Source organism: Tympanuchus pallidicinctus, unplaced genomic scaffold (assembly GCF_026119805.1).
Source record: "Tympanuchus pallidicinctus isolate F22 unplaced genomic scaffold, pur_lepc_1.0 scaffold11, whole genome shotgun sequence".
In the NCBI taxonomy this organism is placed as follows: domain Eukaryota; kingdom Metazoa; phylum Chordata; class Aves; order Galliformes; family Phasianidae; genus Tympanuchus; species Tympanuchus pallidicinctus.
This window is the reverse complement of record NW_026294627.1, coordinates 10,609,363-10,622,976: the sequence shown is the minus strand read 5'-3', so window position 1 is coordinate 10,622,976 and position 13,614 is coordinate 10,609,363. Positions and strand designations below refer to the sequence as shown.

Sequence of the window (13,614 nt, the reverse complement as noted above, 5' to 3'; positions counted from 1 at the left end):
TTTTTTTTTTTTTTGTCTTCTTTCAGTGAAAATGACATTTCAACAAAAGCACTCTTTCCCCTTCAGGCAAGACACAGAACAAGTGAGAAGATTGCAAGTAGAATGGAAAGAGCTCACATCTTGGCTAAATGACTCAGAACAGCCTGAGGTATCAGTGACTATGCGATTCTAATATTACTGAAAGCCAAAATTAGCATGTCTAATTTTGTCTACATTTATATTTCCACTTTATTAAGTGTACATTTCAAAAAGCTGCATGTTACTCCATTATTTTGATGTTCTTAAACAGAGCACATTTTGCAATAGCGTCAACAGCACAGAGTAGAGAGGTAGGATCAATTCCCTCTCCCTGCTGACCATCTTCTTCCGATGCAGCCCAGGATATGGTTGGCTTTCTGGGCTGCAAGGGCACATTTCTGGCTCCTGTGCAGCTTGCCACCCACCAGTACCCCCAGGTCTTTTTCAGCAGGGCTGTGATCTATCCTTCCATCCCGCAGCTTGTATTGTTAGTGGGGGTTGCTGCAATCCAGGTGTAAGACCTTGCTCTTAGAAAGTGTGTTCACTGTTCAGAATAACATTTATAACACATTTAGCCAAGTATATAAATACTTATATTTATTCAATGTAAGTGTCTTTTGTGTGGAAAATACCCTGTATTTAACTAAGAGAAGGCAGATTTATCAGTCAACTTCTAATGACAATAAAGAGAGGTAAAATTAACCTTCAAGGCCAACATCAGCTATGAACTTACTGTAAAGCTGAACATTTTCCCTGTGTTCATTAAAAGGCTGAAAAATAATAACACAGCTACTAATGCTATCTGTCATGTCTAATGGTTCTTTCTAGGACAACAAATCATTGTGCCATTTATATTATACTCCAGAATATCTCATTAATCAGGTTCTGCATGGCTCCAGTGATCAGTGCTGTGAGCATTGTAAGCATACGAAGAATCTATTCCTCTTGCTGCTCCAGTGTTGTATGTAATACGTTATCTGAGGTCACAATTATGTCTTCAGTGTATCTACATAGAATTACCAGTAAGGTGCTTCTTGAACTAATTTTTCACAAGAGCTAATCCCACTTATATATATGTTTACTTTTAACATAAAGGTACTTCCCCAAACTCGAAAAGGTTCAAAGAGCATGTAATATTCATATTTTGCTCAGTGAGCATCATCCTGTTGGATTTGTTTTTTTGCATCCATTTCCTTAATGCTAGTGATTTGCAGAGAAGACACAAAACCAGAAAGTAATGCAGAGTTAATACTTTTTATCCATCCTACCTCCTTACTGAGAAGAAGTTGTATGAGGATTTTTCCTGGCTGTTTCATAAATCCTAAGAAGATGTGAATTGCTTTGCTGTGAAGCAACTTCAACAGACGGTTCTTAAAGAGCAGAGAATTCTGCTTATTCTTCCTGTGTGACTGAGTTCATTACCTTGAGCCAGTTGCTAGGAAACCTCCATGTTAATCCAGACATTCATTTTCTGAGTTTTTATCTCCAAATCAAGGTAGTTCATTCAGTATCCTATCTTTTCTTTTAAAAGCTTTGCACAAGAGTATAAGCTGCCTATACTTGAAAAGGAGATCACAGTCATAATGCAGAGTCCTTTCTTAGAGTCCATTAAGTCTGTTCTTTACTTCCTCCTTGTCACTTCCGGGGAGGAATTAAACATTGGTTTGATTATTGCACAGCTCATCACATCTGTTGAAACTGCAGAATCATATCTGCAAAACATGCATGAAACTTAGAAATCATTCTCTCATCATAGTGCTATTCATTTCACCTGCAGTCACATCATCTATTTCTAATACCTGTCATTTTCCACATTGGTCATAGTACTACTTTTTCACACTCCAGCTGCAGTTCTATGAGTATAGCTCTGTTTTGTCTTGTCAAGAGGGACAAAAAGAAAAGGCAGATTAAAATCATGGATAATCAATAGAGATGATTTTACACTGCAGGGGCTTGGGGTCTAGCAAATCTGCGCATTACTTCTATGATGGATTGGGAATGGGAACTCCATCTGGCCACTATGTGATGAAAACCATCTCCTGCTTAGAGTAATGTACATAAAAGGTTAGTGAGGATGTTGAAACAGATCATGGCACTACAAAAGGTTAAAACAAAAGGGAAAGGAGTGGACAGAGCTTGACTGCCATTGCAGGAAAACTTTTATGATAAAAGCCTAACTGGTGTTTGACTCAGTTCCTTATTGCAACTGCAGGGGTTTGCTGTGTCTAGCTCTCATCTTCCTCACTTGAGAGTTAGGTGTGAAGATGTTTTCCTGCAAAGGGAGTTTCTATATAGAAGAGAATGGTTGATACATGGTACAAAAAGCTTGAAAAGATGTTATGAAGTCACCTTTCTGTATGAACTGAAAAGAGTAGAACAATACTCTGTAATTAAATGGGACAGTGATTTGATCCTAAATAAGAAAGATGACAGCCGTTAATGTGACCTTCTTCAGCTTAAGTAATTATTCAGAATATATGGGTTTTTTTAATAGCTAGAACACAGGTGAATTCCTGACTCAGACATTATTGGATTTAGCAGAATAGTCTTTATTAATGAAATAAAGCCAGTCAGGCTGAATTGAAAAATGATTTCACAGCTGAATCTTGTTTGTTTGATATATTTGATTAGCAGTGGAGTTTATTTTTGGTGAATTTATCTGAAGTAAAATAATGATCTCACGAAATAAGCTCATGGCAATTTTAGCTTTGTAACATCAACAGTAAATGAAAAATAACAATACAATAAAGCTCTTTTAAATGATGCCGACAATTTATATGTAGAGTATGATGGATTGTTGGCTTCCAGCCTACCTCTGTTCAAAATACATTTAGGATGATGTAAATGCCATTTCATGCAAATTCTTAGCTTTAAGACATCAACCACTTGTCTGTTCTTTGCTCGTGCTGTTTACAAATTGCAAATATTTAATGTTTTTTCTTTAAAACAAGTCTCTGTGTTGGTGTAGGGATCGTGGAAAGTTACATACTGCCTTTCATCTTTTAAGCATATAAATTTTTTTTAATCAAATATTTCCTTATTGTTACTGTTTCTTGTGATTAGTGGCATATAATATAATAAGAACAGCAGTATAATAGCATTCAGGCTGGTACCATTTAGTTGAGAACCACTAGGTTACACATATTTTACTTTGTCCCTGACTATAAGAAATTGTAAAAGAGACGGTTCTCAAAGTTTCAAATCTATAGAATGTAAGAGAATCTTCCAGTGGGGATATGGGCCCTTCCAGAAGCAGTATATTTCTGAGTACTTTGATTTGTGATAACAGGAATAATGAAAAACTTGTTTTTTGCCAGCGAAGTACAGGATAGGAACAGATGTAGGTGTTGGAGTGAACAGAGTGGACATGAAAGTGCAGCCCGATTTGCTGCAAATTAATCTAATTCATTGTATTGAGAGAAGGTAGAATAAAAGATGGAAGTAAATGAATATTGGGAATCAAGGTCTCGGGTACTAGAGTAGATCTGTGAAAAAAATCATAGATCAAGTTTTTATTGAAAACTGAAAAGAAGGTGATTTAGGAAAAAGCTTAGATCAAACAAGACTGAATGATTGATATGATACCTGTGCTCTATTTGAAGATGTAGATAAAGAGGAAAAATAAATCATAAAGACATGATTTGAACATATGAATGGTGATGGCAACAGATGCCAGAAATGAAAGTAGAACCCAGTGGTAAGAATTGTGGCACTTAAGAAGACACATGAAAAGGAAGCATGAAGAGCAGATGTGATGGGTTAATTAGCATTAAACACAAAGGAGATTGTGACAGCCATACTTGGGAGAAGGAAGAGGGGAAGGAAAAGGGAATACTCTTCCTGTTGGCCAGCCAGAGTGAGTTCTCCTCTCAGGACTCTCTCCAGTGCAGAAGATGACAACGAGGAAGTTGAGAATTGTATCAGTTTTTACTGCCTTTTTTTCTTTGTGCACTGTCCTTTTCTTTGAGACTTGTCCAATCTCTTTTATTGATTAGCATTGATTAGAATATGCTAATTAAGGACATATGCTGCACATTGAGGGATTGTTAAACTTCTGAAGACATATTAGATATTATTTTTAAAGTAGTTTTTTGATTGTTATTTACTTTGTTGCACATTGTGTTTTCTTTTGCTCTAACATTATTCAAAATTTACAAAATGAGGAACAAAAAAAGGCAACAGGAAGTCCAGGTGATTTTCAGGCCATTGGGAACTCTGCCATAGGAATACAACTGGGATTACAGGTGCAAGGCTGTAAGATCAGAAACAGAAGAGCACCAGCATAAGAATTGCAAGGGAGAAATACTGCCAGAGATGATCAGGAACAGCAGCTTGAGAGCAAGATTCCAGAACTGTATGTGAAAAATACACTGCACAGGAGTCTTAGTATTATGCCGTATTAATCAGATGCTCAAAGCACAAGTGGTGCTGTTACAGCCCAGATTAACACAGGGCCAAGCAGTTAAATCGTCCATCAGCTGCAAGTAAATGGGAAAGAATAAAGAATGTCTTGTTGTGAAATATCTTGTATATACTCTAGGATCTTTTTTTTCTTTTTTATAATGTGTTTCTTTTAAATAAAGAAAGGAAAAAATACTTCAATTGAATAAGCCAGTATAAAAAATTATTTGGATGTTATTTTTTAGTGTTAATCATTTTTATTATTATTATTATTTTTAAATAGAAAACAGGATTCAGGGAGGTTAAGAGACTCACATTGTCCAAAATGATCAGTTATCTACCTGCTCCAAAGTAAAATGAAAGAGAACACATGCTATTTATTACCTTCTCTCACTCTTTACTCATAGCCAAAACCACAGATTTGATTCTGGGAAATGCTCACTGTTCTTTTCTAATGTGGCATGCAGATATGTCTGCAAATGTAAGCTGTTTACTGGGATATTTTATAGCCCAGAAGAAGTGCATGGTAAAGGGTTTTTTTAATCCACATTCTTCTCTGTGTTCAGACTTTTGGTTTGTAGCTATTAATCACAAAACAAACAAAAACTTTTGACAAACCCTTATTCCAGTTTGTCCCCTCCTTCATACACAAGAAATTTATATTACTACAGGAAATACTTCAAAAGACAAAGTATAATTTCATTTGGAAACTACTTCAAATCTTTCAAGTATTTAATTGCTGTAGTGTGACAAATAGGCAAAATCTGGCTGAATTGTCTGGATATCAGATTAATTGGATCTCCATTCTATTTTTTCCAACCAATAGCTAACTATCATGGCTATTTGCAGTGAATTGGATATAGCAGTACTAGCCTGAAAGAGAATTATCTTCTATGCACAGAGCATGTCTCTTCTGCAACGCTTTTGCCAACTATTGTTTTCCTTTGGGGTCTGTGTTAAAGTAGGGCCCTACTTAATTAATGCTGTTCTTTTTTTAATGTCAAATAAAGAGCAAAGATTTTATTAATAGCCTGCTGTTTTATTGATTCTACATAGTGTAGAACTTAGTGGTGCCTATCTAGAAAATGACAATGACATTTTAATCTTAACTGAAATGTGATTGTTCTACAAGCAAACTGAGGAGAGAAAGGAAGACATAGGGAAAGATGCAAAGTTATGCACTCCCATAGTTTCTATGCTATTGGATTTAGGTCTGTAGTTCTAGACAGTGCTCTGTCCAGACCTCTATAGCCTTTTCTAAGTGAAACAGTAGATTTTAACTCACTTCCGTGTGGATAAACAACCACTGAAAAATTCAACTTGTCAGCTTACGTTTATTGCTTCCCATGGTTTCTGTTTCAGTTAAGACCAAAGACCAAGAAGATATTGTAACTAAAACACTTTCCTCAGTCACTGAGCGAAAGACACTCATGCAGATCAAGGTGAGGGACTCTGAGAGAAATGCTGCTGCTTACAAATATGTGGATGACCACAATAAATCATTGTGCTTATGTGCCATAAAAACAGTATCAACTTCCAAACACAAGTTTGGAATGGGGATAGCTGAATGAAAATCTACTCACAAAATCAGATGTTTTACCTAGAAAAGTGATACCTCCTGGTGAAAATTAAGGTCAATTAATTTAATTGAAAACCTTAAAAAAGAAAATTCTGACTAGGATTTTGAATGGGATTCCTAGACTTGACAAAAAGAGTAAAATAGAGAATCAAGGCTACTCTAACAGAAACAAGAAAGCATATGTTTTCTGTACCAGAGTGTTCACCGGTGTTACCAAGAGGAAATCTTGTCAGTTCAGACTTCCATGCAATGTCATTTTTTTTTAATTACTGGGACTACTTCCTCACAGATCCTGAAATGTTACAGTGTCTTTTGGTAGATCAGATATGATTTTTGTAATGCCAAGAGACCCTGAATATTTGTATCCCTTTGAATGACAATTCTGCTACAAAATGTATTGCAGAGTTATTCATGCAAAAGATTTTGCATGTTTTCCTGTCTTCAAGTGTAGACTGCAGCAATAACCCCAATGGATTTTAGTCTCTTTCCCTTAATATTCCCTTCATGCACGGCTTTGTGCAATTTGACAACTGTACAACATTTATCCTCTTGCCAGACAAGTCCCTTAAGTATCTACATTGCCATAGATATAAAATCTTTTGTAGCTAAGTAAATAGCAACAAGGAAATTTTTAATTTGCATAAAAAATAATTGTCAATCTGAAAATGGAAACAATTTTTTTTTTTTTTTTTTGTAATAAATTTATATGTAGGTTGCTCCAAAAGTAATGCCTCCTAATTAGTTATTGAAACTAAACACAATTACAAAAATATTTGATAGAACAAATTCTCAAAATAGCTACAAAATACTATTTTTCAACATAATCACCATCTTTAGCTATGCATTTTCCATCAGTGATGAACAAGGGCCTGCATGTCATGTTAGTAAATATCTGCATGGTTGTCCAGAACATGGCTTGTCTTACATAGCTCTGTTGCCACTGCTGAAATATGCCATCTGCCATCTTGCCGTGCTCACATCACTGCTTGGTCTCTGTAAATTCATCACCATCAATGAATGTCAATGGGTGCCATTTTTTCCACATTAAGGAATTCAGTAACACACCTTTGCTTCATATGCAATTCCGTGTCGGACACCATTTGTCAGACTGTCCCCCTGCTGCCATCTGTCACATGGTAACCTTGTGTAATGGAAAATTGGTGGGAAGGTTCAACCTCTACTACCCTACCACCATCTGCCTCTGATACTATGGGCCAACATAATAAAATGAGACATTACTTTCAGAGCAGCTCCCATAATTTAAAAGCAAGGAAAATGATATGTATTAGATAAGTCTTCCAATTAATTGTGATTACTAGGGAACACACAATTTTACCAAGTGGAAATTTATCTATGACCCAAATAAATATTACTTAGGTTATAGCTTTTACAGTACTGCACTAAGCATCAGAATGTTTATCATAACACCCGGAGCTGCCATGGTGAAAGTGCACACAGTGCAACTGGTGTTTAGAAGCTGAGAATAGTTTTGTTATTAACAAAGCACATTCAAATAATATTCAGTTGTCAGGCTTTCAAACAAATAGACTGAACACAAAAAAGTTGGAACATTTTTATTCTGATGAACAATCAGTGTGTGCAACACAAAATAGATGTGTAATTATAGAATGTCATGCACACAAAGGATATATTTTTCTTCGATGCATAGAAAAGAAAAGCAAATTGTACATGATCAACACATGCAATAAAGAAGTATTTTTTCAAAGAAAATCAGGGATAAAAATTGAATTTTATTATATTTCAAGAGATCATTAGATTCCTTTTCACTGCATTCTTAAAGTGGTAATTTTAATATGTATGCCTATTTGTGAAGGATGGATTAAAGGAGATTAATTGATAGGATAAACTGAAGAGGTTTACTTTGTTTTTCTTTCCTCTAATACTTGGTCATATCTTAGATTTTAATGAAAGAAATATATTTTTATCCTCTTGACTAATTTACTATACAAATGTGATTAACAGAAAGGTAAATGAGGCTGTGGAAGTAAATAGCAACTCTGAAGATGGCAAATATTTACTCATTAAACAATTTTTTTTTCCTACTTCATCATTTAGATATTAAGTATTGATTCCATTATGGCTGCATGAATATTTGTCTGGATATAGGTCCAGTATGTCCTACTCCAAATTCTCCCTCTGGACAAACTTTACTTTTATCGATGTGATGGCTGTTTCTAGAAGAAATGCAATTATAGAAGAATACTTCCACAATCTACTTATTCCTGAGTACATATAAAAATTTAATTTTGTTAAATTAACTTTACTTTTGTATAAGAAATGTCTTTCTCAATGATTAGAAATTCCCTCCAACATAGAAAATCTAAAATATACTGAAGGAACTGCATAACACATTTATATTTTAAATGCTAGGAAAAAAGCTTCAAGTTAAATTGTATTTATAGGGCATTTTCTTGAATCAGATGACATTGTAACCTTGTTTAAAAAAAAAAAAAAAAAAGAAAGTTTTCCTTCTTAAATATTTAGTACTGGATATTGTGTATTGGACTTTGTCAGATGAAGTATGCTAAGAACTTTCACACTAAGGCATGCCTTGCTAATCTTTTTCCACTAAAAGGGTTATTAAGTCAAGCTAAATTAAAAGACAAACAGACAAATCACTAACAACAGAAAAAAAAACCACACACACATATATATATATAGTTTGATACAGTATGTATGTATGGTATGATTTATTTAAAGCCAATTAGAAGAAATGAATTCAGCTAACAAGTTTTACAATGTAAAGTTATCTTTTCTTAATTGTACTTATATTTGAAACATTAACTTAAAACAAACAGGTTTACATTACTTTATCATACTATTATTTGATCGCATCAAACTGTTTTAATCATAGGGTAATGTGTAATTTATGTGCACATTTTTCCAAATTATTTTTGTTCATTTTAATAACAGTTGACAACTAATATCTACTTTGTGCAGGGGGGTGGAAAATAAAATATATGTTCATTACTATTCAGATACCAAAATATCTGATATTTTGCAAATAAAATAAAAGCATTCAGAGATAAGGACACTTCAACATCCATGTTATTTGCGAAAAAGAAATTAATGTTTATAGAAACATCTTTTCTACATCAAAATCATTTGAATCATGTAATAAGAGTTGGATTTAAATTGCTTTCTGTTCCCTTGGGAAGATCATCAGATGCCTCACAGCTAGCATGAAGGCTTAACCCCTGTGTTCTGAAATCTTCATCTTCTCTACATTTCTTTTCAACATTAGTGAAACAAGTTATCTTATATAACATATAAAAGCATGCAAACTCTTATCACTCTGCAGTGCATAAAATTTGCATGGTTACTTACTGCCTTGATGCTTTCAAAGTGTCCATCTTCTTTATCAAAATCAATTGGCTGCCCATTAAGTGTCCAGTAGAAAGTGACATCTAGGGTGCTATCATGAAGGGCTTTGCAACTGAGGACGATGCTTTCTCCAACTGTTAACTCTATTTTCTTGGGAGTCAGCTCTATTCTCGTAGGTTCTTGAAATATGGAAGGATTAAGAACATTTAGTTGGAAGTGTAGTTATAGAAAGACATCAATAAAATATCTTTGAGTTCTTTATTCCCATGCAGAAAGGAGTAAGGGCTAAATGAGTTTGCCAAACTAGCACACGTTAAAAGGGGTATTGATTTTTAGTTTCTCTGTTTTCTTCTGTTTTATTTATAGAATTATTTATGATCCAGTTGATTTAATAGTTACACAAATTCTGCTGACACACTGCTAAAATTTAAAAGCTGAACTGTGCAATTTCATGCAGAGCTTGATCAAAGAGAAGTTAACCTGATACTTTGTTTTAAATGGTCTCTTATTCTGTTTGTACAGTGTTGAATGCTTGGCTGGAGATTGTAAGCAATAAAGAAACATTAACAATGGGAAATCATCAATGACATTAAAGTGTTTTTTTCATACCTTTAACAGATACTGATGCAACAATTTCTGCAGACCCAAATACATTTACACCTTGGCATGAATACCGTCCTTCATCAGACTTGGAAGCATTCAGAATTCGCAAGCTTCCTTGTGGAAGAATAGTTATCCTGAAAAGGAAAAATATGTGAATATAACTCCAGTCCTGGAAGACAAATTCCATGATGATTTTTAGAATTAACAAATAGGATTGAGAACTGCTGCTTCTATAATGAAGGATGATGAAGATGATAATTTAATTCTCTGTTTCAAAAGAGCTTCAATATACCCATTTTACTCCTTCTCAATCTTTAATCAATAAGTTACAGGGAAGCATCAGTGAGTTAGTGTCTTCTGACACTTATCAGTGATGAATTCTAATGAACCTGTTTGTCTTTAAAGTTTCACTTCTATATTATTGTCAAATCAAATTTCAATATCCAGCACATTTTCAGAAAAAGAAAAAAAAATGATCTTCTAAGTCAAATCTGAGAAGAATGAGAAGTAAAATGTAAAAGGGAACTGGAAAGAAAGAAAGAAAGAAAGAAAGAAAGAAAGAAAGAAAGAAAGAAAGAAAGAAAGAAAGAAAGAAAGAAAGAAAGAAAGAAAGAAAGAAAGAAAGAAAGAAAGAAAGAAAGAAAGAAAGAAAGAAAGAAAGAAAGAAAGAAAGAAAGAAAGAAAGAAAGAAAGAAAGAAAGAAAACCCCATAATATTAATTGTATCTGGTCAAACTGTGATTTATGATATTACTACACAGTGTAACATGGGCCCTTTTTTTTTTTTTTTTTTGTAGCTTAGCTTTTTTTTTTCCTTTGCACCTTGAATCTTGTGTGATTCCAGTTCCAATACATCTCTATGTAATACTGCTGAAGTATACTCATTAAAAATGTTAAGCTGTTACATTTAGAAGTTTCAAATTCAGTCTTTGCTTACACTATATTAGTCATAAAGAACATGAAGATGAAAAAAAAGTGAAAATAAACATGTTTCAGCTGTTCTAAAAAATTTGTTTTTATGATAAAGCTGCAGCCCTGGGAGAATAGTATAAAAACAACTGCCTCTCTTCTGCCAGAGGACAGCTGTTAGGGTAAATGCTACCTCTAACATGGTGTGTAAGCCAAAGCCTGCTTGGAAATACTGCACATTCATTCCCAGACTGGGTGGTGATTTGGGAAGGCCCTCTGAAGGACATGAAAACTGAGGGTTGAAACTCTTCAGCCATCATGGACACTGAAGCCAAATAATCCTCAGCAAGTACTTGCAAGCATCACATAGAAATGCATGAGTTGAAATGCTTCCTTCTCCTTTATTTTGAAAGTAAGGTAAGATCTCTTTCTATATTAGAGAAAGTATCTATGGAGGTGAGTGGCTCTTTCCATCCATGCTTGGATTTTTAGATATACCTCTCCAGAGAAGGCTTTCTGACTGTTGAAGCAGTGACAAAAACTCCTGCTAGGAATACTGACTTGAGCCTAATGGTCACATATCACATAGAGTATGATGCCGTAGTTTATTCTTTTTTCAACAGAAATAAAGAAGTGTTCTCATCCTTGTTAATATTAACAAGCTTGATCTCTTCAGCAACCAATCAAGGTAAAGAATTCCCTTTGTAGGCAGGACAACTTACAGTGCAAAATTCATTTAACTTCTGTTTAAATTGATAGTGATGCAATAACGAATTCAAGCCAAATTGCCAATATTAGACTGTGAATCTTTTTTTTTTCTGTAGTTAGGAAAAAAAAAAAAAAAAAACACAAACCTTAAAACACCCTGTTGTCTGACTGTGATAAACAGTGTTTTATTATATTAAGTTTATAGAAATAGAAATTGAAAGAACATAATTCCATTCTAAGGAAAAATGTACTCCAATATCAGATGTAACTCCAGTCACTACTCTCAGCACAGAGGTAGAAGAAAATAATAGCTCAATAGATTCAAAGATGAATGAGATAGGGGAAGGACATGTTAACAACAAAATTCCCCAGTATAACATAATGTATAATGCCCTTCTTCTTCTAAACAAATATGTATCAGTATTTGAATCATATTGTTTGTCTAAAGGTAATTTTAAACAAAGCATAACTATATTAGAAAATTTTTTCTTTTTTAATCAGAATTCACTGAGCTTTTTTGTTGTTGCTGTTGTTGTTGTTTCTCCATTAGGAAGGCCCAAAATTTTGTTGCGTCACATTTGTAACTTCTTTTACATCTGAAGTAAAAAGGAATGTGTGTTTCACTAGAATGAAATTTGATTTGGGAAATGACTGGGATGTAAGCTTCCTTCATTTTCTCCTGCTGTAAGTAGGCTTTTGTGTACTTCTTCTTTCAACACTCTGTGGTCACTCTGAAGACGTGTTATTAGTATGATGATAGCCTTTGCAGAACAGTAATTGTTTTCATCAATATACTGTCAGCACCAAACAAATGAACTGACACTCCTATAATGTTTGCAAATTATAAAATCTTATACACAACATAAGTCTTGATATAAAACTGTTTTTCGTTCTGATCTTGGAGGAAAATAAAGTAAGATGAATATGAAAAATTATCTAATGAGTCTTATGTGTACAATCAGTTAAATTTCTATTCGGCTAAAAGCTCTTGCTATCCACGAGAAAAAGAGTAATTGCTCAGTCAAAGGAAATGCAAACATATATGCTGGTGAAGTATTTGACTCAGAAATTTACTTTCCTTAAAATGCTTAGCATTAATTTGCTTTCCATCTTTTTTGTGTGTTTGGGAAAAGGCCAGAGGCTTGTTGTGATGGAAACTGAAATGCTTTATTTATTCATACAACACTATCTACACACAGCAGGAATGCAGGCTTCTCCTCCTTCCCTGCCAATACTTCTGTCATGGAGAGACCACCTGTGGAGTGTGTCAACTTATTTTAATAAGAAAATTTCATAGCAAAAGGCTTTTTAGTACCATAAATAAAAGAGTAACAAAGACAGTAGAAATGAAGTTGGGGTATGGTTAAGGATAATTGAACACTTCAGGAAAAAAAGCTAAATTATTAACTTATTAGAAAACTAGGGAAAGATTATGATTATAAATGAGAATATAGTGATTGGATGGATGAGAGATAAATATGATAGTGTCATGGTTTTGTTATTTTTAATTATTTATTATTGAAATTATCTAAATTTAAGCAAAAGTCATTGTAACCATTTAAAGAAGATGGATATTGTTCATCCGAGGTCTCTGAAAATTTAACATGAGCTTACTGTAAAAAAGTGCTTTTTTTCTACCTAACAGTAGAGAGAAAAAAAGAAAAAAAAAAAAGTTGAAGTCTTGGAATCAATGATTATGTTCGTTTAATGTCAATAGCAACTAAGATTTTCAGCAGGAATATTGGTAAAAAGTATTGTCAGAATATGGCAGCTAATGGACAGGAGATAAATTCAATAAAATTTATCTAGCGTACTCTTGGCAGTACTGTATGGCTATAACGCTTAACATATAAAATATTTTCTAGAGAAAATAAATGCAAATTTCTTCTTTCAAGGATTCAAAGATTAGGCTGCTGAAATTCACAGTTGTTTCAACTGAATTAATACAAAAATTTAAGATGATTAAGGAACTGGCTGAGCATTGATTACAATTAGATATCTCAACCTGGAACCAGATCTGAGCTTCTAATCTTGAGTTAGTTCTCCAAACAT

General features: G+C 33.9%; 1 protein-coding gene across 3 annotated transcripts in view; it reads right to left on the bottom strand.

The window, feature by feature from the left end:
- Positions 1-13,614, bottom strand: part of CNTN5 (contactin 5) — a 579,795-nt gene that overhangs the window by 51,874 nt on the left and 514,307 nt on the right. For all 3 annotated transcript variants that reach the window (XM_052670906.1, XM_052670908.1, XM_052670907.1), the window contains 2 exons: positions 9,953-10,080; positions 9,347-9,522 (listed from right to left, as the gene is read on the bottom strand). In XM_052670906.1, the coding sequence (XP_052526866.1) occupies positions 9,347-9,522; positions 9,953-10,080 (304 nt within the window). The remainder of the gene's footprint in view (positions 1-9,346; positions 9,523-9,952; positions 10,081-13,614) is intronic.